Consider the following 22,874-nt stretch of genomic DNA (forward strand, 5'->3'; position numbering starts at 1 on the left):
GGGAGCTCCGGGCTGTGCCGCCGGCTGGCTGACAACGGGGTGGCAAAGGAGAAGCCGTGCCCGGCGCCGCTGCTAAAGCCACGTTAAATCACACCTGGGGCTCCTGCTCCGAGCTGTCCCTCCACCGTGAGCAGCGGGAGGCTGCGAGCAGGGAGGCGCAGGGGGCTGGGGAAGCTGGGTGCGATCTAGCCCATGGCTGCTCCTGGGTGAACCCCAAGTTAGGGCCCGAAGCGATCCGGCATGCTGCTGCCTCCTGTGCACAGCTGGTGCCCCCTGTGCACAGCTGCTGCCGGGACACAGGCACCCGTGCTGGAGGCGCTGGCCAGCAAGCACAAAACGGGGGCCAGGCTGCAGCCAGGCTGGGCTTCCGTGGTGGGGCTGTGGCTTGAGCCAGGATTTGCCCCCCCCATGGGATTTCTTTCTGCCTTCTTCTGCATCTACTCATGCAAAATTTTTGATCTGCTCCAATTTTTTACCTTTGATCTACTGAAAACTTTTATTTAAGTATCTTAAACTTCCTCTAGGCTGGATTTTGAACTGTGCCTCGCACCTCTTGCAAGCAGCACACCTCTGCTGGATGGCATGACAACCCATGGTGCTCTTCCGTGGCCCCCCACTTCCAGGGATCGCAGAATCTATCAATTTGGAAGAGACCTCCAAGATCATCAAGTCCAACTGATCACCCAACCCTAATTAATCAACTAGACCATGGCACTAAGTGCCTCATACAGTCTTTTCTTAAACACCTCCAGGGATGTGTACCCCACCACCTCCCTGGGCAGCCCCTTCCAGTGGGCAATCTGTCTGTCTGTCTGTGAAGAATTTCTTTCTAAGATCAAGCCTAAACTTTCCCCTGTGCAGCTTGCAGTGTGCTCAGGCATCCAAGAGGGCCAATGGCATCCTGGCCTGCATCAGGAACAGCGTGGCCAGCAGGAGCAGGGAGGTCATTCTGCCCCTGTACACTGCACTGGTTAGGCCACACCTTGAGTCCTGTGTCCAGTTCTGGGCCCCTCAGTTTAGGAAAGATGTTGACTTGCTGGAACAAGTCCAGAGAAGGGCAACAAAGTTGGTGAGGGGTTTGGAGCACAGCCCTGTGAGGAGAGGCTGAAGGAGCTGAGGTTGCTTAGCCTGGAGAGGAGGAGACTCAGGGGTGACCTTATTGCTGTCTACAACTACCTGAAGGGAGGTTGTAGCCAGGTGGGGGTTGGTCTCTTCTCCCAGGCAGCCAATACCAGAACAAGAGGACACAGTCTCAGACTGTGCCAGGGCAGGTTTACGTTGGATGTTAGGAAGAAGTTCTATACAGAGAGAGTGATTGCCCATTGGAATGGGCTGCCCAGGGAGGTGGTGGAGTCACCATCATTGGAGGTGTTCAGGAGGAGACTTGATGGGGTGCTTGGTGCCATGGGTTAGCTGTTTGGGTGGGTTGGATTGGTTGATGGGTTGGATGCGATGATCTTGAACGTCTCTTCCAACCTAGTTGTTTATGATGATGATGATGATAACTGTGTCCTCTTGTTCTGTTGCTGGTTGTGGCAGCACCATACCCAGCTCTCCCTTGAAGAAGTGGAGTCATTTACCTCCTGCACAGCTGCTGCTTTTGCATCCAAAGCAAGCTGGAGGATGGGGGCGGGGAGGGACCAGCACAACGTCTGGGGCTGGGGGCCGTGGCACAGAGGCCAGGCTGCCAGTTTTATCCAGTCTGTCAGAAAGCATGTACCACACAGTCATCAGATTGATTTTATTAAAAAAAAGGACCTTGCAATAAAATTCCTTGGAGTTCACCATCTTACCTTGAAGAGTTGCAATATTTTACTAGTACATAATAACACAGTCTCACATATTTACATTAGAGTCCTCTATATAACAAAAATAGCCGTGTTGTACTACTGAATAATGCTTCCACACACTTAGCCTCAACGTTTTGGTACCTCCCCCAGCTGAGTCACTGTCCATGCTCTTTAGCATTTACAGTATATAACAAAGCAAGAAGGGGGGGTGGGGGGGGTGGGAAAAAAGAGAAAACAAAAAGAAGAAAAGAAATAAGAGGAAAAAAAAATAAAGGAACTTAAAGTGTGTGCCTTATGGTTTTCAGGCAAATCCCTTTCAGGTGGTAGCTCTCTGACTCCCAGGTTTTTCAAGAGAGATAAAGTGCATTGGAGGGGCAGATGTATAGGCTGGGAAATATCAGCAAAGGGTTAAAGGATGTTTGCAATACTGTACAGAAAGTAATGCCAGCAAACCCCGGCTCGCCTCACAAGCTGCTGCTGCGCTGTTCTGGCAGCATGTCACAGGTAGCAGGGGACAGACAGACAAACAAGGGGGAAAACAAAAAGCTAACTACAAGAGAAGGAACTGCCTGTGCAAATGCCACCCCTGTGGTTCTGTCATGGTCTTTCACTGGGTGTTTCAGGAACCAAAGCACAGCTGTCTGGAGAGAGGAACTTTTTGGATGTGGAGATGAAGGGTCCTTTCCACAGTCAAAAGAAACACAACACGGTCAGCTTGCAGCAAGGGACTGATTTACCAGCAAAGCAACAGCAACCAAACCCAGGCTCCTCTCCGGAGGGAGCTGCAGCACAACCAGAGCTGCACCAGCACACGTGAGTGTGACAAGCCTGTCGCTCCCCCCTCCGCTTGCTGGGGCTGGCAGGGGCAAGGGGAGAGGCAGGGCTGGAGGCCTCCCAATAAACCCACTCCTGCTGTCCAGAGCAGGGCTTGATTACCTTGGAGAACGTCACTGGGACAGCCCCTGGTCTCTGAACCGAAGTCATTTCGGTAAGCTGTGCACTGATCCATGTGGTAGTTATTTAGTTTGAGATGTTGTTTTTTGCCTTCCCTTTTTCAAACACTGGCATTTGCTGGTGTGGCTCTGCAGCCTGCCACAAGGCACAGGGCTGGAAGCAGCTTGGGAGCCATCCCTGACGACCAGGGCGCTTCTGCTCCCTTGGTGAACCGCCTGCAGGTGGGACACCACCACATCTTCCTTCTTTGTTTTTGGTTTGCTTATAAACTACTCTAAATAAAACCCAATTCTCTGGTGGAAATGGATGGAATGTTGTTTGTGGTGGGGTTTGTTTTCCTTTTGTTTTGGTTTTTTTTTGACAAGTACAAACCCATTTTAAACGTTCACTGGATGCAAGGAACATCTTGCTGTAAAAATAACAGGCCCTCCCACCCGCTGTCCCCTCTTTGCATTTCTAATTATAAAATGGTACAGTCATTTCAGGTTCCCAACATGAAACAGGAAGGATGGTATTACATACACACACACACCATGGAGCTATTTGACATCCCAAAGAACTGTGTGCATTCAGAGCCAACAAGCCTCTTGCTCTTGTTATTGCCTCTGACACCACACAGGCCTGAAGAGCCAGGAAATTAAACAAGAAAGGGAAAATGAAGTGCTATTTCTTCTGGTTTCTCTCTCTCTTTCTTTCCCCTCCTGCCCCCTTCATTCATTCCAGAAAGAAATAACTTCCACTGATTCACAATTAAAATAGTTGGGACAAGATTAGTTTCACAGGATCACCAAGGTTGGAAGAGACCTCAAGGATCATCAAGTCCAAGCTGTCACCCAACACCTCATGACTACTAAACCATGGCACCAAGTGCCACATCCAATCCCCTCTTGAACACCTCCAGGGATGGTGACTCCACCACCTCCCTGGGCAGCACATTCCAATGGCTAATGACTCTCTCTGTGAAGAACTTCCTCCTCACCTTGAGCCTAAACCTCCCCTGGTGCAGCTTGAGACTGTGTCCTCTTGTTCTGGTGCTGATTGTGTGGGAGAAGAGACCAACCCCCTCCTGGCTACAACCTCCCTTCAGGTAGTTGTAGACAGCAATAAGGTCTCCTCTGAGCCTCCTCTTCTCCAGGCTAAACAACCCCAGCTCCCTCAGCCTCTCCTCACAGGGCTGTGCTCAAGGTCTCTCCCCAGCCTCGTTGCCCTTCTCTGGACACATTCAAGCGTCTCAATTTCCTTCTTAAACTGAGGGGCCCAGAACTGGACACAGTACAGTACTAGTTTCATTAGTTTTTCATTCAAACCCCACATCTTTCTTCCGTTGCTCTCTGTTTCTGCCTTTGAAGTGTAGCTCCTGCTCAGTGTTTTGGTTGTTTGGGTGTTGTGTGTTTTGTTATGTTTTTTTTTCCCTTTGGAAAAGAAGTGCCAAAGAAGAGAAAGGGAGCTGAGCAGGTTTCCAGCCCAGTGGGAGAAGCTGCATAGCAGAGGACAGCCTTCTCCCTCGCTCGCCATCCCAGCCCGCAGCTGCCATCTGCTACACAAACAAATCCAGACTAGAAAGTCCATCTGGTGTTCCTCTTTCAACTCAGAAACTATCAATTAGTTCAGGTAACAGCTTGATAAAACAACAGAAGTGCTTGTGTTGGATCAATCGTCCCTAGTTTAAAGCTCTGTGAGAACACCACCTCCCCTCTTCCTTTCCCCTTACCCCTAAAATACTTCATGGCGTCGTTTGTCACTGCTTGCATTAACCCTGCCAAGTCAGTTCTGCCATGCTGGCTGCCCCATACACTCACACACTTTGCATCTGTAGGACAAATCAGTCAATGCTCAGTGTTCTTCAGTGAAGCAGTCTTGGTCAGCACTGGGTATGAAGCTCAGGAGCTGCTGAAACCCCTGTGCTTATCTGCTCAGCAGTCTTGGTCAGCACTGGGTATGAAGCTCAGGAGCTGCTGAAACCCCTGTGCTTATCTGCTCAGCAGTCTTGGTCAGCACTGGGTATGAAGCTCAGGAGCTGCTGAAACCCCTGTACTTATCTGCTCAGCAGTCTTGGTCAGCACTGGGTATAAAGCTCAGGAGTTGCTGAAGCCCCCGTGCTTGCCTGTTTTTCAGCCCTTAAAATGAACTTAGGCTGGCTCCTTTCCTCAGTGCAGAACCACAGCAGTCCAACCTGATACAGGCAGCACAAAATGCAAGTGAGGAAGCAGCACAACTTCAGTCTGATCCCACAACCTCCTTCTCCTGCAACACTAGAGCAAGCATTTGTGAGAGGGGCTGGATTTCTCAGCAGTTTCAGTCCTGCAAAATGGTGCATTCCAACAGCAAACCAACTCTTCCCTCTGCTCTTTAGGGAGTCAGCTTGTCCTGGCCTCTATTGCTAGCAGACTGGTAACTCTGGTCTTACAACAGGGATCTACAACAAATGGTTAAAGAAATCTGCTATTGCTCACAAATAGAAATCAAGAATGGCTATCAGTTAGTTCTCTTGGTGTGCGCTGCCCTCTAAACTCCTATTCCTGTCTCACTTCTAACTAGATGCTTAGTCAGGAGCTTTTCTAAAGACAGAGATCATGAAGGAACAAGCCTCTTATGAGCAAAGCCTGGGAGATCCCCAGCTGGCTCTTAGGCATAACCTCTGTCATCACTTCAGTGCAGACCAATTGTCACATCAAGGACTTGCAGTACAGAGATTTACATATGTAAAGCCTTGTGCCCCAATCTTTGCCTTTTAATCACAGATTCTGCTCAAAAGGCTGGGGCATATATTCAAAGGAAGAAAACAGTAAGGCAAAAAAACATGGGGAAGAAAAAAAGATCTCTGTGATGTCTGCTCTCTGGGTTTAACAAGAGTGGCAAATAAAACACACAGAGTTGTGGAAAATCTGTAAACTCTGTTGTACTGGTGACTAGAAGTGCATCAAAGTGTGAGGTGACCTGCAGATACCTGCCAGGGCTACCTGTCTGTATGCAGTGCCCTCTGGGCTAGGCATTTTGCAAATGGGACAAGCATTTCTTTAGCAGGAGGGGAGAGGGAGTGGGGCTTAACAGGTTGGACGAACAGAAGGCTTGGATCCCAAGATGCGTATTCTTTGAGAAGGATTTAATTCAGAACTGGACCCATCCCTGGGGCTTGGTTTCATTTTGTTACTAAAATAAGCAGGTGTCCCAAACGAGCCATTCAACAAGGAGATGAAGCCCTGCCCTTCTTCCAATGACTTCCTCTGGATCTCATCCAGGGGCCATTAAAGCAGGGAGATCTGAGGGACCTCTCCTCACATGTGAGTTCAAGAACATTCTTCTCAAGCTGCCTCTATAAAGCCTTTTTCTCCAGTGCCACACTCTCCCTCATACAAGAACTCTAAAAATAGCACCTGCTTCTGTTTTCACTACAGCACAGTTTCCATAGCCAAATCAATGTACTTTTATATGCACACATGGCAATTGAACCCTGTACAACGCTTGAAGGGTGCACTGCAGTGCTGTGATTCTTCTGATCCTGGGTTTGAGGCTCTACAGCAGTTGGAAAAGAAAAGAATCCTCCAAATCTCAGCGAGTGCCTGATCTGTGGGCACCAGATCAGCTGAGTACCAGAGCGGGGCAGCTGTGTGGAATGGATGCAGAGCTGGTGCCTTGCACACCTGCATGCAGATACAGAGCTGGTGCCTTGCACATCTGCATGCACACATTAGGTCAGCTGTGAGTGCAAAATTCTGCCCATGTCCTACCTATTGAACAGACCTTCATGAAGGATGTTGAGTGAAACCTCTGAGAGGCAAAGGACACTCAGGGCACAGGCTCTGTCTGGCCAAGCTTCATCCTGCAGCACAGCCTGAGTGAGAACGAGCCTCACTAAAGCGAACACTTCTCCCCTCTGCTCCTCACTATGAGCAGGAAAAGAGCCTGAGATGACAAGGCAGGAGGAACTTGCAGAGACACAAGGTCAGCTGAATGAGGAGGGTGCCTTTCTCAGAGCTGCACCATCCTGTGGCCACTGTCCCTGCGCAGGAGGTGCTGCGGGTGGCAGTCACGGTGTGAGGCTGTGGAATGCTGTGTGTGTGAGCGCTTGTTCGTCAGAGGGCACCAGAGGGTTTTGGTTTTTTTGCTGGCTGCTCTCTACAGGCTGCTTTTCCCTTCTGCATAGCCAGTGCTGTGTCCCTGGCATCTGAATCCCTCAATATTTAATGCCAGAACCCAAGCTCAGTGGGCAGCAGTCCCCAGGATTCACACAGTGCTTGGGGTGGGACTCATCTTGCCCACAGCTGCACATTGGGAGGTTTAATCTTACTCATGGAAGAGATTCCTGCAAGAAAAAGTGTGCATGGGCACGCAGATCTGCAGAGTTAAGGCTTTCATACATGTTATAAACATACACCTGGGGATCTTAGTATTCATGAAGCACCTCAAATTCCCAAGGCATTTATTTCACAAGTTAGATAGACAAAGCATATTGTCAGCCAGCTCCTGCTTTAAAGGAAACATTCCTGTTTGACACAGGGGCTTAGTTATGCTCAAAGCAGCCCTGCTGAAAACAATGTGATTTTGGTGCAAGCTCAAAATCAGTCATAAGTGCTTTTCTGAAGAAGGACAGAACAAAACATTTGCTTAAGTGCTTTCCTACCTTCTGGCTCCAGTGATGTGCAACCTGGCTTAGCACTTAACACTGCTCACAGCTGTAGAACACCTGAGGTCAGGGATGGAAAAGCATCTTCCCTGAGTGAAACTGCAGGTGGGACTGGGAAAACAAAAGCAGGAGGGCTCCTGACTCAGATTTGCTAGGATGCTTCTTTCAACTGGCCACAGGACAGGGATGTGGAAAAACATCTCCCACAGCCTAGTACCCTGCCTCTTCCAGTGGCCACCTGTGGACCCCAGAAACCACATCTACTATGAGATACTCGCACAGTGCAATCCCTCTCCAAGATCTTTCACTAACTCCTGGCCATACAGGCAGGCTTTCAGTTGCCATCTTTTGTGATCCCCCCCTGAACACAGCTCCCTTTAAGGATTTTGCTGGGCATAGAACCCAGCTGAGTACCAGCTGGAAGTTTATTCCCTGCCTTGCTTTTCCACAGACCTGGCTTGCTCTGCTATGCTGTGGGTGACTCTACTCTGGCAACTCCAATCTGATTCACTTAGTTAAGTTTGTGAAATGAAATGGAGACTTTATGACAGCTCCCCTGAAACCCAAACAGTTCAGCCAAGAGTTCTATGCCTGGGAGCTAGTCTGCAGTGGGCAGACATAAAATGATCACTGACAAGTTGGTGTTTATGATGTTCCTGCGACATGTAGCACCCAGGCTCCAGCACTAGAGAAGAAACTGTACCAGTGTGTTTTTCCATAGGGAGATCTGGCTGTATATAACCAGCTTCACCCTCTCCCCTGCAGTCATTTGAGATGAATTTCAGTATTTGGTGTAAGCACCACTTAGGCTCTGCAAATAATGCTGAAATGGGAGTTAAGTGGAGCTGCTGTGGTACCTTGTAGGGATGAATTTCAGCATCAGCTCCCCTGACACTGTGGGCCATTCCCATAGCAGCAAGGAGTAAAGACATTAAAGACTGAGGAAAATACGATTACAGAACCACAAATATTGGCAAGACTGACCCAGCTGTGCCCTGTGGAACGATCTCTGACTTGCCTTTTGAAACCAAGCAGGTTTCCAGCTGCCTGCATGCCTTTAATTAACAAGAGATGGCCTTTCAAACAGCTTAGAAAACTGGAACGGCGCGTTGCCGGAGCATGGTTTGGAAGGATGATTAAGGGCTGCGCTCCTTTTGCCTCAAATTTACCCTGCAAAGCAGGGGCTGAGAACATAAAAATAAGCCAACATAAAATAAAGTAGCAGAACATCAAATAAACCAAAACAAAATAAGCTATAAACCGAACTGAGCTCTGACTGGACCAAATAAAGCCAATCATGGAGTACAGTCTTTCCTTCTTCCTGCGTGCAAGCAGCAGGTTGGCCAAAGTTTTCAGGATAGCTCTGGACACATTTGATCCTGAATAAGATCTGACAAGCCCAGTTTTGGCTGGAAGCTGGGTTTCCACACCTAACAAGTCAGTCCACGAGGAGATTAAATGCAGCAAGAGCCCCAATAGCTGCGTTTTGAGACGCTGCCACAACACCATCGAGTCAAAATGTTTGACCTCTCTGTGGAATGTTGATGTAAGATGAATTGTTGGTTCTATGGACTTACTCAGGAGGCAGTAATGTGATTCATGTCATCTGACTGTCAACAGAAACCATTTACTCTTGTATAACAGTAAGCTAAAAATGCTTCTTCACAGCTGAGTGTTTTTTGACTGAAAAAGGAAATCGTACACTGACGAAGTGAAAGCTTCTCTCTGGAAAGCAGAGCTCGGGGTGATCCAAACAGTCATCACAGGTCATTATTATTTAGGTGCTTTGATTTATGTTAGTTCTGTTTACTTCCCAACTCTTTCCCTTCTACCCCAAATATTTTGCTGCACATCTCTGTACAAACTGAAGTACTCCATTATCCTTGCAGCAATGTTGACATGGGACTCTGGAGGGCAAGGAACCACCTGAACTCTTGTGTTTGGTAACTAGCAAGCAGTCAAAACATTGGAAGTGAAATGCACTAGAAAACCCCAGCCCAAACAAACCAGGAGGTAAACATTTCCACCACCTGCCTCCTGCTTCATTAGCAATCTCTGACACTGGTATCAGCATCTCCAGACCCTTTCTAAGAATATTCTTGCCATCATTAACGCACAGCTGTTAACAAGCTGCCTCTGGAAACCTCTCGGACACTCCTTTAGCCTACTGAGCAGGTTTTGGTCTGTAACATTAAGAGGAGACAGGATGTGAGACTAGCTCCTGTTTTCCAGCTACTGAACTGTGAGTTGAAGGAAGGCCATTCATGTACTGACACCTACTAACAGTATAAAATACAGCAAAGGACACCAAGGACGGACTGAAGCTTCAAGCTTTTCCTTTGCACTCTGTGGTACTTGTCTAGAACAGAACTCTTAAGTAAAACCCAACATTACAGAGTTCCTGCTCAAATCTCAGCAATCTCTGTTAATTCAGAGCCCCCTTACAAATAAAGGCCTTCAGCATACACCATTTCCAAGGCTCCCACTCAATGAAAGCAGGCTTCACATTAATGCAGGGTGCTGCTGCGCCCTCCTTCCGAAGCCGTGTGCACTTCATGCAGAAACAGCAAGGCAACAACACATCCTGGAGTCAGACCATGAAGTGACCAGTGAACAGGAATTCAGATTTCTGGATTGAGCTCTTGAAAAAGTTGGGGTCAGTCAACACAAAACCAGAGTGTCCATCCATAACAAACTATAAACCAACAAACAAACATAACAGACACGTGTCTTTAAAAAGAAACAACGACAACCAAACCAAAACAAAGAGCCCAGGTCGACCAAGTGCAGAAAACACTCAAGCTGTCATTTCAGTTGCCTTATTTCTGAGCCACTGAAGAGTTACATGATTGCTCTCAAGCACGTGGGTGAACTGGCAGGGTTCACCTCCCATGTGAACCAAATGAAGGTATGCAGATGATGAAACCACATCCGGGCAGACACAACTGCTGCTATTGCTTTTCGTGACCGTCTCAGAATGGAGTGTGCAGGAGTGACAGTGCTCTGGAGGCATGTGCATGACTGGTCCAAATCCTAGAAAGCTGACTCGGCCCCTCCCTGTGACCCTCCCCTGTAGTTAGTGTTGGATCTCTGTTTGCTTTTCAAGACTTCACCTCTTCGCAGTCTTGATCGGTGGAAAGCTCCACGTCGGACAGTCCAACCTCCATTGCCATAATCAAGGAGATATCTGAATCACTGCTGACTGCTGGCTCCTGTTCATCTGTGAGGGCAAAGAAGACAGGAAAAGTACATTATGGTCACATCTTTCTGTCAGTGCATCACTAAGCACACAGAGGTTGCACTTAGGTTCCAAACTTGGCTCTTATTCAGGATCTGTCTAAAGCATGTACAAGAGAATCAGAAAGTTCAAGCCATTGGTAGTGAGAAACACACTGCAAAGGAGCTCAACAGGAGCTCTCAGTGTGCACTTGCAGCCCACAAAGCCAATCAGATCCTGGGCTGCATCAGGAGAAGTGTGGCCAGCAGGTCGAGGCAGGTGATCCTCCCCCTCTACTCAGCCCTGGTGAGACCCCACCTGGAGTACTGCCTCCAGTTCTGGAGCCCCTAGTACAAGAAGGATATGGACATGCTGGAATGTGTCCAGAGCAGGGCCACGAGGATGATCAGAGGGCTGGAGCACCTCTCCTGTGAGGACAGACTGAAGGAGTTGGGGCTGTTCAGTCTGCAGAAGAGAAGGCTCTGAGGTGACCTAATTGTGGCCTTCCAGTATCTGAAGGGGGCTACAGGAAGGCTGGGGAAGGACTTCTCAGGATCTCAGGTAGTGATAGGACTAGGGGGAATGGAATGAAGCTGGAGGTGGGGAGATTCAGGCTAGATGTGAGGAGGAGGTTCTTCCCCCTGAGAGTGGTGAAGCCCTGGAATGGGTTGTCCAGGGAGGTGGTCGAGGCCCCATCCCTGGAGGTGTTTAAGCCCAGGCTGGATGAGGCTCTGTCCAGCCTGATCTAGTGTGGGGTGTCCCTGCCCATGGCATGGGGGGTGGAACTAGATGATCCTTGTGGTCCCTTCCAACCCTGAATGATCTATGATACTATGAACCTGGATGGTAACACCTTCATCTCCTCCTAATCCTCCCAGTGCTCTCCATCTATTCCTTTCATGTCCACAACTGCTCTCCCACCGCCTCAGCACTCCCCATGTCCTTTCACTTCTTCAGTCTGGCGTCATCCTGCACTCCACACAAAGACAAGACAAAGTCACAGGGACTTAAGGGAGCAAGCTGGCCATCAGGAGGGCATTTCTAGCAGGAAAGAAATCTGCTCAAACCCCCATAGGTAGCAGAACCTCTGTTAGTGGAGACCTTAAAGAGAGTGCTAGGCTAATGTCTGGAAGGAGCAACATGGGTGTCATTAGTTCTGCCCCAGTACTCAAGACCAAGTTGCCAGCCTTCTCAGATGCCTTCTCTCAACCTTTTCCAGTCACTTTTCACTTCAACTTTCCTCTGCTTTGAAAGCCCCTGCAGGTTCTTATCCAGGCTGAAGGGATCTACCCTGATGCACCATGATGCAAAATACAGTAAGAGACTGATAATATCTTTTGCCAAACTGCAAATCCCATCCAAACTGCAAGCACAGGAGGAGTGACTTGGTTTTGATCTCACAGCATCACTACCTGTGTATTTAGTAGCAGATGGAGCCAACAAAAGGAGCCAAAGAACTGAAAGCTCCTTTTCTTTTGAGAGCAATCAGGAGAAGCAAAGCACACAGGGCCTCTGGGGAGATTTTTCAAAGGCACCAAGGTCCCATAGGTGGTTGAGCCCCTCAGAGAAACAGTGGATGGTTCATAATTTCGAGTGGTTTAATTACCATGATGGTATTTACACTGCAGCAACACAAAGTATTTACATCTGTGGCAGTTTTTCCTTTACATATTGTAGGGTTGGGTGGGTTTTTTTTTGGACAATAAAAGCCAAGCTTGATTGATGCTCAAAACCCTGAAAGTTGAATTAGCAAGTAAGAAACATTACAGTGGAGCCAGGAAAATAATAACTCCTCAACAGTTTAATTATTCACTTGAAGCTAAGTGAGCACAATTAGTCTCCTCTCAAGAGCTGCATGGTTTTTAAATCTGCTTCAGAGAAAGAAAAACACAACCTCAACAACAAAAACCTCCAACAACCCCCAGATATTCAGTTGTGCTGCGATTCGACTTCGTGTTCTGCGAAGAAAGCTTGAGTGGGGTCTGCATTATTCAGCCTCAAAGAGCCAGTGATTTTCCTTTGCAGCCCTTCTTCACCAATTTCACCCTGGATTATTTTTGTGCTTTCTTGATTGCAAGGTAAATAATTAATGCACACAACCTCACAACCTCTCTACATGTTTTGTTCCCATCGGTGTGACAGCAAACGTTCCGAGGCAGCGCTTCTGACTAGAGATGTTGCCAGGGGAGGTGAAGAAGTACTTATGAATGGAAAAGCATAGAATAGCATAGCATAGAATAGACCAGACCAGACCAGACCAGGTTGGAAGAGACCTTCAAGATCACCATGTCCAACCTATCATCCAACACCACCTAATCAACTAAACCATGCAACCAAGTACCCTATCAAGTCTCCTCCTAAACACCTCCAGTGATGGTGACTCCACCACCTCCTCAGGCAGCCCATTCCAATGGACAATCACTCTCTCTGTGTAGAACTTCCTCCTAACCTCCAGCCTAAACCTCCCCTGGTGCAGCTTGAGACTGTGTCCTCTTTTTCTGGTGCTGGTTGTCTGGGAGAAGAGACCAACCTCTGCCTGTCTACAACCTCCCTTCAGGTAGTTGTAGAGAGCAATAAGGTCACCCTTGAGCCTCCTCTTCTCCAGGCTAAGCAACCCCAGCTCCCTCAGCCTCTCCTCATAGGGCTTGTGTTCCAAGCCCCTCACCAACTTTGTTGCCCTTCTCTGGACACCTTCCAGCAACTCAACATCTTTCCTAAACTGAGGGGCCCAGAAGTGGACACACCCTCAAGGTGTGGCCTAACCAGTGCAGTGTACAGGGGCTGAATGACCTCCCTGCTCCTGCTGGCCACACTGTTCCTGATGCAGGCCAGGATGCCATTGGCCCTCTTGGCTGCCTGGGCACACTGCAGGCTCATGTTCAGCCTACCATTGACCAGTACCCCCAGGTCCCTCTCCACCCTGCTGATCTCCAGCCGCTCTGACCCCAGCCTGTAGCTCTGCATGGGGTTGTTGTGGCCAATGTGCAGAACCCAGCACTTGGATGTGTTCAATCTCATGCCCTTGGCCTCTGCCCATCTGTCCAGCCTGTTGAGGTCCCTCTGCAGAGCCTCTCTACCCTCCAGCAGATCAACACCTGGAATGGAATGGTATCTCCTGCCGATTTCAGTGGGCTTCAATTATAGTGACCTGCTAGATCTAAAGAGTACAGACATGCATCACATGCACCTCCAAGACCAAAACCATCAACTGGAGTGCTAACAGCTACCTGAGCCAGAACAATGTGGTTCCAGACCACCAGACTGTTTATCATTCCTCTAATAGGCTTCTTAATAAAGCAATGAGAATGATTGCTTTAAATTTTGACCTCAGAGGAAGTTTCTATTTGCATGACAGATGCTTAGCCATGCTAAACAGCCCCGTGGAGCACTCTTGAGAGAAAGGTGATTGTCATCTGAAGTAGCTGTGCTGGGAAGAAGGACTTGGCTGAATGGCGACAGCCACACGCACGCTGAAGAGGCTGAGCTGCTAACAGCCAACGTCAGAGCATCAGATGAGAGGTGTTTATGGTGCTGAGGTGTTATTTCAAGAGCTGTTGTTTCTCTGAGGGTTACACAGCAGAATAAGATCTGAGTTCAAGACAGATAGAGCAGAAGCAGATTTACAGCTCACCTACCTACTGCTGAACCTATGTACAGGAGCACTTGCTTTCCAAATCAGCAAACCTGAGCTTTACTGCAGAAATCCCAGATGATTATTCAGGTTCTTGGATCCTAGTCTTTCCAAACCATGGGTTTTGTAGCTTGGTTTCTTTGGTACTGAAATACCAATCAGTAGGAACAATGAACAGAGGATCCTAAAAATGCCCATGCCTATGGCAGTACTTTTCCAAGGCTGTCAAGGCACCTGGCTGACAGTGCAGTGGTTCAAAATCCCACAGCTACAGTCTGCTGCTTCACCTTGGACATCACCATCCTTTACACCTTCCCTTTCAGGGAAGGCCTCAGCACTGGTATTTCTGTCTTATTGCTCTCAACAACTACCTGAAGGGAGGTTGTAGCCAGACGGAGGTTGGTCTCTTCTCCCAGGCAACCAGCACCAGAACAAGAGGACACAGTCTCAAGCTTTGCCAGGGGAGGTTTAGGCTGGATGTTAGGAAGAAGTTCTTCCCAGCAAGAGAGATTGGCCATTGGAATATGCTGCCCAGGGAGGTGGTGGAGTCATCATCACTGGAGGTGTTTAGGAAGAGACTGGATGGGGTGCTTGGTGCCATGGTTTAGTTGATTAGATGGTGTTGGATGATAGGTTGGACTTGATGATCTCAAAGGTCTTTTCCAACCTGGTCCATTCCATTTAATTCCATTCCATTCCATTCCATTCCATTCCATTCCATTCCATTCCATTCCATTCCATTCCATTCCATTCCATTCCATTCTTTGGAAGATGCAGACAACACAAGGGAATGAATGTATCCCTCAGCATGACATGCTTGTTCTTATCAACAGGAGTCCCACTACTGACCCCAACATGCACAGGCCTAAACTCTGGGAGGCTGCAGAAGTTACAGCAGATACAGATCAGCTGTAGGTAACTCTGGCTGCAAGGTCTACAAACTGCCTCACCGTGGCTCCCACACACAACACAGGCTTTCTAGACTGTGATGGTGTGGTTTGTTCTGCCAGCTGCTCCATAACGTGAGCCAGCAGAGTTACTGACATTTGTTAAAGGCAAGCAAACCTCAGCTGAGCTGCAAGTGCCAGGAGCTTAGCCTGCATTTTGCATCCCTGATTTTTAGGTCCTGTTTACAATGACACAGCTGCACATCTACACAAGATGCTAGACTCACTCTTAAGAACTTTAGTGACCTTTTTGCAAGTTTTTTTTGGAGTTTGGTGTTTTTCTCTTCAAGCCCTGAAGTCAGGTGAGGATCTCAACTTTCAATGAAGATCTCAGCTTTCACTTAAACATAAATGAATCCCAAGAAGTAAAAAGGCAATAAAGACTTCAACAAGCCATACACCTAGATTCTAGACAGGCTTTATGTTGGAATGAGTATCTGCCTTGTGATTTTAGATGTTTGAGGCTGGCATTCCTGACAAACAGCACACACTCTATACCTGCACTGTGTTTTACAGCACTTTGATGCCACAGGCATAAAGCCTCTTGCTTAATGAAGCAAAAGGCACATCCCAAGCTGCGCTTCAGCCCGAGCGCTAGTGCCTACAGCAGGCAACTGTAGACCTCACTGCTGCATTCCTCTCATGTCAGCGAAACACAATACACCACAGCATGCTGCCTGCTTCCAGACAGACTTTTTCCACTCACTTATATTCCCTGACACACATTTGTTTGAGAGGTGCAATAAAACAAACTCTTTCTCTAGCCACTGCTGCTTTAAATTCCGTTGTGCCATCACCACACAGATATGGAACTGCCCTACACAGTAGTAGTGCAGCCCTTACTTGTTGTAAAGTTCCCTAAGTGATGTTTATACCTGAGCATAATTGCAATCAAACTGGGATGAAAGCTGCTAATTAGTCTGGTGCTTTAAAAGAAAGTAAGAGTGCACACTGGTAAGAGTTAGCTGCTGCTACTCCTGACACTTTGAGTAATCCTCTAGGTGCACACTAATAAATATTCCAAAAGAAGAAGGTCAGAGGATGGGTTTCTAAGCATTTGATACTCTTTGCAAGAGTCTTGGGAGGGACCTAAGCACTCAGCAGTGTGTGAACAGTGCACATCTACCATGTGTAGGTAAGCACAGAGGCATGGGCTCAAAGCAAGCTGCACTGGCCATGACCCACTCGAGGGTGAGAAATGAGCTGACAGAACTGTGGTGAGTTTCGCACTCATGGAGGTCTCACTCCTGCTCACCACTCTGCTCCCTCCCAAAGAGGCCACCATGCTTCAGCGTCCCTAGGGCATGCAGAGTGTTCCACGGGACTCTCCTACAATTGCGCCTGCTTGCCACAGAGGCTGAGATTTCCCCCAAGCTCAGGGAGCTGGAAAAGCTGCAGAACCCCATGACTGGGCTAAAAAGGTCCATTAGCAATTTGCATCCAGGAAATCAGCAGGAAAATAAGAATACAATAAAACATTACACAGCAAAGACTTCTCAGCACTGAAGGCATATACATTTTGTCTAAGATGCCAGGCTTTTGTCCTTCTCTGGATCTTCAGGCAGCTCTCTGCTCTGACACACACTTGGAGTCAGCAAAGCAGTATTGATTATTAGGTGTCGAAGGAGAGCAGCCACCAAGTGTGTAATTCATCTACTCAAAGTGTAACTAAAGCCAGCAATCTCCTGTTCTTGGGGATTAACAACATGGGCCACAGCAATAAACCATTCAGCTGGGAGTCAGGCTCCCTTCCCTCGTTTATTATAGAATAGAATAGATTAGAATAGACCAGACCAGATTGGAAGAGGCCTTCGAGATCATTGAGTCCAACCCATCATCCAACACCATCTAATCAACTAAACCATGGCACCAAGCACCCCATCCAGTCTCTTCCTAAACACCTCCAATGATGATGACTCCACCACCTCCCTGGGCAGCACATTCCAATGGGCAATCACTCTCTCTATGAAGAACTTCTTCCTAACATCCAGCATAAACCTCCCCTGGCAAAGCTTGAGACTGTGTCCTCTTGTTCTGGTGCTGGTTGCCTGGGAGAAGAGACCAACCCCCACCTGGCTACAACCTCCCTTCAGGTAGTTGTAGACAGCAATAAGGTCACCCCTGAGCCTCCTCTTCTCCAGGCTAAGCAACCCCAGCTCACTCAGCCTCTCCTCACAGGGCTGTGCTCCAAACCCCTCCCCAGCTTTGTTGTCCTTCTCTGGACACCTTCCAGCAACTCAACATCTTTCCTAAACTGAGGGGGCCCAGAACTGGACCCAGGACTCAAGGTGTGGCCTAACCAGTGCAGTGTACAGGGGCAGAATGACCTCCCTGCTCCTGCTGGCCACACTGTTCCTGATCCAGGCCAGGATGCCATTGGCTGTCTTGGCTGCCTGGGCACACTGCTGGCTCATGTTCAGCCTACTGTCAACCAGTACCCCCAGGTCCCTTTCTGCTGACAGTTATCAGCACTCCTTCAACTAGTTCAGCATACTCAGCCCTGCCCCACACACAATTAAACCACTGCACAAAGCTGTGCAGCTGCTGGTGGCTTCCTTCATCTTATGACAGTGACAGGAATCAGAGGGTAAGAAAAAAGCTGCTACTGTGCTACTGACTTAGGTGGAACCTATTTGTCCAGCTGTAAAGCTGAGCACCTAGCACAAGAAACAAGTCTTGTTTTGCACAGATCTTTCATTCCTGACGGCGGATGCCCAGCTGGGAGGAGAAAGAGTAATTATTGATTCCTTCATCTAATGAAACACTGTGAAAATTTTGCAGTTATTATCCCATCTTTAGCTAGCAGAAAGTGTACAGCAGACAATGGGTCTCTTGTCTAAAACCTTGTTTTGACAATAAACACACAGCAACGCTTGGACTTGATTTCACTATTCATCTCACATTCTCGCTACTGTCAAACGCACCTCATTTGGCCAGAGTGGCTGGAGAGCTGCCAAACAGAAAGGGACCTGGGGGTGATGATTGACAGCTGGCTGAACAGGAGCCAGCAGTGTGCCCAGGGGGCCAAGAAGGCCAATGGCATCCTGGCCTGCATCAAGAATAGTGTGGCCAGCAGGAGCAGGAAGGTCATTCTCTCTCTGCACTGAGCACTGGTTAGGCCACACCTTGAGTCCTGTGTCCAGTTCTGGGCCCCTCAGTATAAGAAGGACATTGAGACTCTTGAACGTGTCCAGAGAAGGGCAATGAGGCTGGGGAGTGGCCTCAAGCACAGCTCTATGAGGAGAGGCTGAGGGAGCTGGGGTTGTTTAGCCTGGAGAAGAGGAGGTTCAGGGGAGACCTTATTGCTGTCTACAACTACCTGAAGGGAGGTTGTAGCCAGGAGGGGGTTGGTCTCTTCTCCCAGGCAACCAGCACCAGAACAAGAGGACACAGTCTCAAGCTGTGCCAGGGGAAGTTTAGGCTTGAGGTGAGGAGAAAGTTCTTCACAGAGAGAGTGATTGCCCATTGGAATGTGCTGCCCAAGGAAGTGGTGGAGTCACCATCCCTGGAGGTGTTCAAGAGGAGATTGGACGTGGCACTTGGTGCCATGGTTTAGTCATGAGGACTGTGGTGACAGTTTAGACTTGATGATCTTTGAGGTCTCTTCCAACCTTGGTGGTGATTCTGTGATTTCAGAACTCTTCATTTTCTGAAGCTGGACCTATGCCAAAACATGACACTGCTGGTGACAGGTATGCTCTCACATCTAGGCAAGTGTCTCAAATGTATTTGTTAGTATGCTCTTATCTGAGTCTGGGGCTAACTTCTATTTAATCAAACCACACTGCTCCCAATCAGATGTATCTAGAAGCATTTTGCTCCTTAAGAAACCAGAAATTTCCATCTCTTGGGAGCTCTGAGGACCCAAGGAGAGAATACATCCAGGGTCTTTAGAGGCATTGATATGGGACCTTTATCAAAACAGATTGTGTTCAGCATGAAACCATAGCAAACTGCCAATGCAAGCAGTGCCATTCCTACTTTGTTTTCAGTGTCAGAACAAGAACATTCTTCATCACATTTGATTTATGACAGGGGAAGAGACATTTCAAGAACCTTCTATTTCTCTTTGTCTACTCAAGAATGCACTTTACCATTACAGAGTTTATTGCTCCCTCCTACTGCAGCCTTGCCACAGCATCACTCTGCTGCTTATAGACTAGAAGAATAGAATTAACCAGGTTGGAAGAGACCTTTGAGATCATCGAGTCCAACCTATCATCCAACACCATCTAATCAACTAAACCATGGCACCAAGCACCCCACCCAGTCTCTTCCTAAACACCTCCAGTGATGGTGACTCCACCACCTCCCTGGGCAGCACATTCCAATGGCCAATCTCTTTTTCTATGAAGAACTTCCTCCTAACCTCCAGCCTAAACATCCTCTGGTGCAGCTTGAGACTGTGTCCTCTTGTTCTGGTGCTGCTTGCCCAGGAGAAGAGACCAACCCCCACCTGGCTACAACCTCCCTTCAGGTAGTTGTAGACAGCAGTAAGGTCTCCCCTGAGCCTCCTCTTCTCCAGGCTAAGCAATCCCAGCTCCCTCAGCCTCTCCTCAGCTGCCAGCTGGATGTGACACCATTCACCACCACATAAACTGTGTTAATATGTGCTCTGAATTTCAAAACCATCTGGACCTGCTCCTGTGGGATTTACTCTGGGTGATCCTGCTCTAGCAGGGGGTTGGCCTAAATGACCTTCAGAGGTCCCTTTCAATCCTTACCTCAGGTTCTGTGATTCCCTGTGGCCCTCTATGAATCCCAAGAAACAATGAAGTGTTCAATTTCACGTTAAATAAAAAGTCTAGGTCAGTTCTTCACCGAATTCACTCACCAAAAAGTCCCTTAGGCCTAGACTGAGCTGAAGTCACTATTGCTGTGCAGTCCTGAACCCTGTCACCAACAATTCATGTGCAGGTATTGCCCTCTGATTGCTTCTATTCCTCTTCCATTTAATTTCTTGGTGTGCTGACCAAGTTTCTGACCTGGCTGAAGTACAGATCACAGGATCACAAGATGTTAGGGGTTGGAAGAGACCTCTGAAGATCATGGAGTCCAACCCTCCTGCCAGAGCAGGGCCATAGAATCTAGTGCAGGTCACACAGGAACACATCCAGATGGGTCTTGAAATTCTCCAGAGAAGGAGACTCACAGAATCACAGAACATTAGAGGTTAGAAGTGACCTCCAGAGATCATTGGGTCCAACACCCCTGCCAAAGCAGATCTGTGTACCAGCAGCGTGACAGAGCCAAGAAGTGGAAGTCCAGCTCTCCTGCCCTAGCACACCCTTCTGCCACCCATCTGGAGTCAGATCTGCTGACTTAATTTTTATGTAAAGTCTGAAGACTACCTTGGAAATCTATTTTGCTAGCCTAGCAGCTGAGCAGGCTGGCTCACTCACAAAGCCAGCACTGCAGCCAACTCCAGGACAGAAGCAATCAGCAACAGAGAAAGCAGGGGAGGGAACTCCCCTTCCACTCGACAGCTGCAAGCTATCCCTGTGGTACCATGATGCTGTATCTCTAAACCATCAGGTGTGCACGGGGACTACTGTTGCATGTAGTTTTCTCAGCAGATGCTAAACAACCAGGGCTCCTTGGTGTTACTGCAAAACAAAGAGCATTGAGTGGTAAGGTTTAAAACACTCGTGCTTCCTGAGAGAATCGGAAAGAGGTTGGAAAAGGCCTTTAAAATCATCCAGTCCAAGCACTCTCCAACTCTACCAAGTCTGGTGCTACACTCTGTCCCTTAGCACCACACTCTTCTGTTCCCTGGGGAGCCTGTTCCAGTGCTTGAGAACTCTTTCTGTGAAGAAGTTTATTCTAATATCTAATCTAAACTTCCTCTGGTGCAACTTGAGGCTGTTTCCTCTTGTCCTATCACTTGTTACTAGGGACAAGAGACTGACATCCACCTGGTTCCAACCTCCTTTCAGGGAGTGGTAGCGAAGGTCTCCCCTCAGCCTCCTTTTCTCCAGCCTAAACAACCCCAGTTCCCTCAGCTGCTCCTCACAAGAATTGCTCTCCAGACCCTTCACCAGCTTTGTTGCCCTTCTCTGGACTCACTGTAGCACCTCTATGTCTTTCTTTCTAGCAAGGGCCCCAGATTATTACTATATTAATGGTGTGTAAGGTATATTGCATGGATTCTTCCAGTAGCCAAGGTAAGAAGGGTGGAGAAACATTCACCCTTTGAGCAGTGAGCAAACACCTGCAACCCCACCACCAGAAGGGACAGCAGGTGTGTGGCAAAAGGAGAGCTACCGCTGGGCAGACCATGGTCTGTAGGCAGGCTGGCATGATAAAGAGACTTTCACACCCAAGCAGTACAATCACACAATTTAATGGAGTGCATCTCAGTTTCCATGGCCTGTACTGGTGACCACTATTGTGACTGAACTTCCTTATTTATACCTTAAACCCCTGTGTCAGCAGTGTGCCCTGCTTCCTGCAAGCCTGAAAGGAGAAGGAAATCACAGCCTGACTCAGCCGCAGGATGCGCTGGATCGAATCAGCAACAGTGTAGTGCTCAGAGAAACTTTAGTTCCCTTCTGCTCCTAAGGAACCTAAGGAAGAATGATCATTTCACCACACAAATCACTCAGAGCAGTCCCACTGGAGAGGTGTTGCAATACCCTCAAGCATGGTACCACATTAAACCAGAAGACTCAATGTAAGCCAGTTGTTTTCCAAGCCCTTTTTCTCTGGTCTGATCATGCTGCAGAGCTGGGACCTTTCTTTTGGGGACTCCATGGCAGAAGCAGCTGCACAAAGCCACCTGAGGTAGCTCCTTCTTAGGACTGCAGATCCCTGCTGACCCCACTTGCACAGCAGCTCTGCTTTGCCATGCTGCTCTGCACCCTGCTCAACCCATCCTGGAGGGATGTTCACCTTCCTTCTCGCTGAGGCAACCAAAAAGCCCATCCCAGACCACCTGCATGTGGGTCAGCAGGGTCTGCTAGCACACAGTAGGACCTAGAAGAAACTGCAGCCCATGGCTATGATGTCTGCTTAATAGCTTCAGCACAGCTGGATCCTGCCAAGGCACCACAATACTCCTGGGAAGTGGAGATGCCACCTCTGGCATTCCCTCATGGGAACATAAGAAGGGCTATTTGGTGCTGGAAGAGCAACCCACCAAGGGTGCACAGGGAGACTAGAACATGAAAGCAGACCTGCAGGACAAGGCCTGGCTAGGCTGTTGGAAGAGATCTCTGACTACTGCAGCTCTTCTTTAAGGATGCTAGAAGCTTCTCACTCCTCCTTCAGCTCATGTACAAGGTGGCTGTTAGCCAGTGACAGATCTGCATGGGGACAATTAATTATGAGAACTTGATGTGAAACTCAGGCTGCTGAGACCAGAATTGAAAAAAACAACCCACAGCACATTTCTGCCTCATCACTGTGAAGTGCTCCCTCAATTCCAAGTGCCTACACAGCTGTAACAGGTCAAGCACTGGAACAGGCTGCCCTGGGAGGTGGTGCAGTCACCACCCCTGGAGGCGTTCAAAAATTGTGTTGACATGGAACTCCGGGACATGGTTGAGTGGGCATGGTGCTGTTGGGTTGACAGTTGGGCTGGATGATCTCAGAGGTCTTATCCAACCATAGTGATTCTGTGGAAACACCAGACTGCTTTAAAGCCAGCTCCTGCTAATTTTTGAATGAGTTGGAAGAGCTCATGCCACTCACCCTGACTTTGTCTGACACA

General features: G+C 48.4%; 1 protein-coding gene across 1 annotated transcript in view; it reads right to left on the reverse strand.

Moving 5' to 3' along the window:
* Positions 1 to 1,727: 1,727 nt before the first annotated feature.
* RNF150 (ring finger protein 150) overlaps positions 1,728 to 22,874 on the reverse strand; it is a 151,717-nt gene continuing 130,570 nt past the window's right edge. The window contains exon 7 of the mRNA XM_068154041.1: positions 1,728 to 10,588. Within this exon, the coding sequence (XP_068010142.1) occupies positions 10,470 to 10,588 (119 nt within the window). The 3' untranslated portion in view covers positions 1,728 to 10,469. The remainder of the gene's footprint in view (positions 10,589 to 22,874) is intronic.

The sequence above is a fragment of the Melanerpes formicivorus genome, unplaced genomic scaffold (assembly GCF_026170545.1).
Source record: "Melanerpes formicivorus ecotype bairdi unplaced genomic scaffold, bMelFor1.0.p_v2 SCAF_27, whole genome shotgun sequence".
NCBI classification, from domain to species: domain Eukaryota; kingdom Metazoa; phylum Chordata; class Aves; order Piciformes; family Picidae; genus Melanerpes; species Melanerpes formicivorus.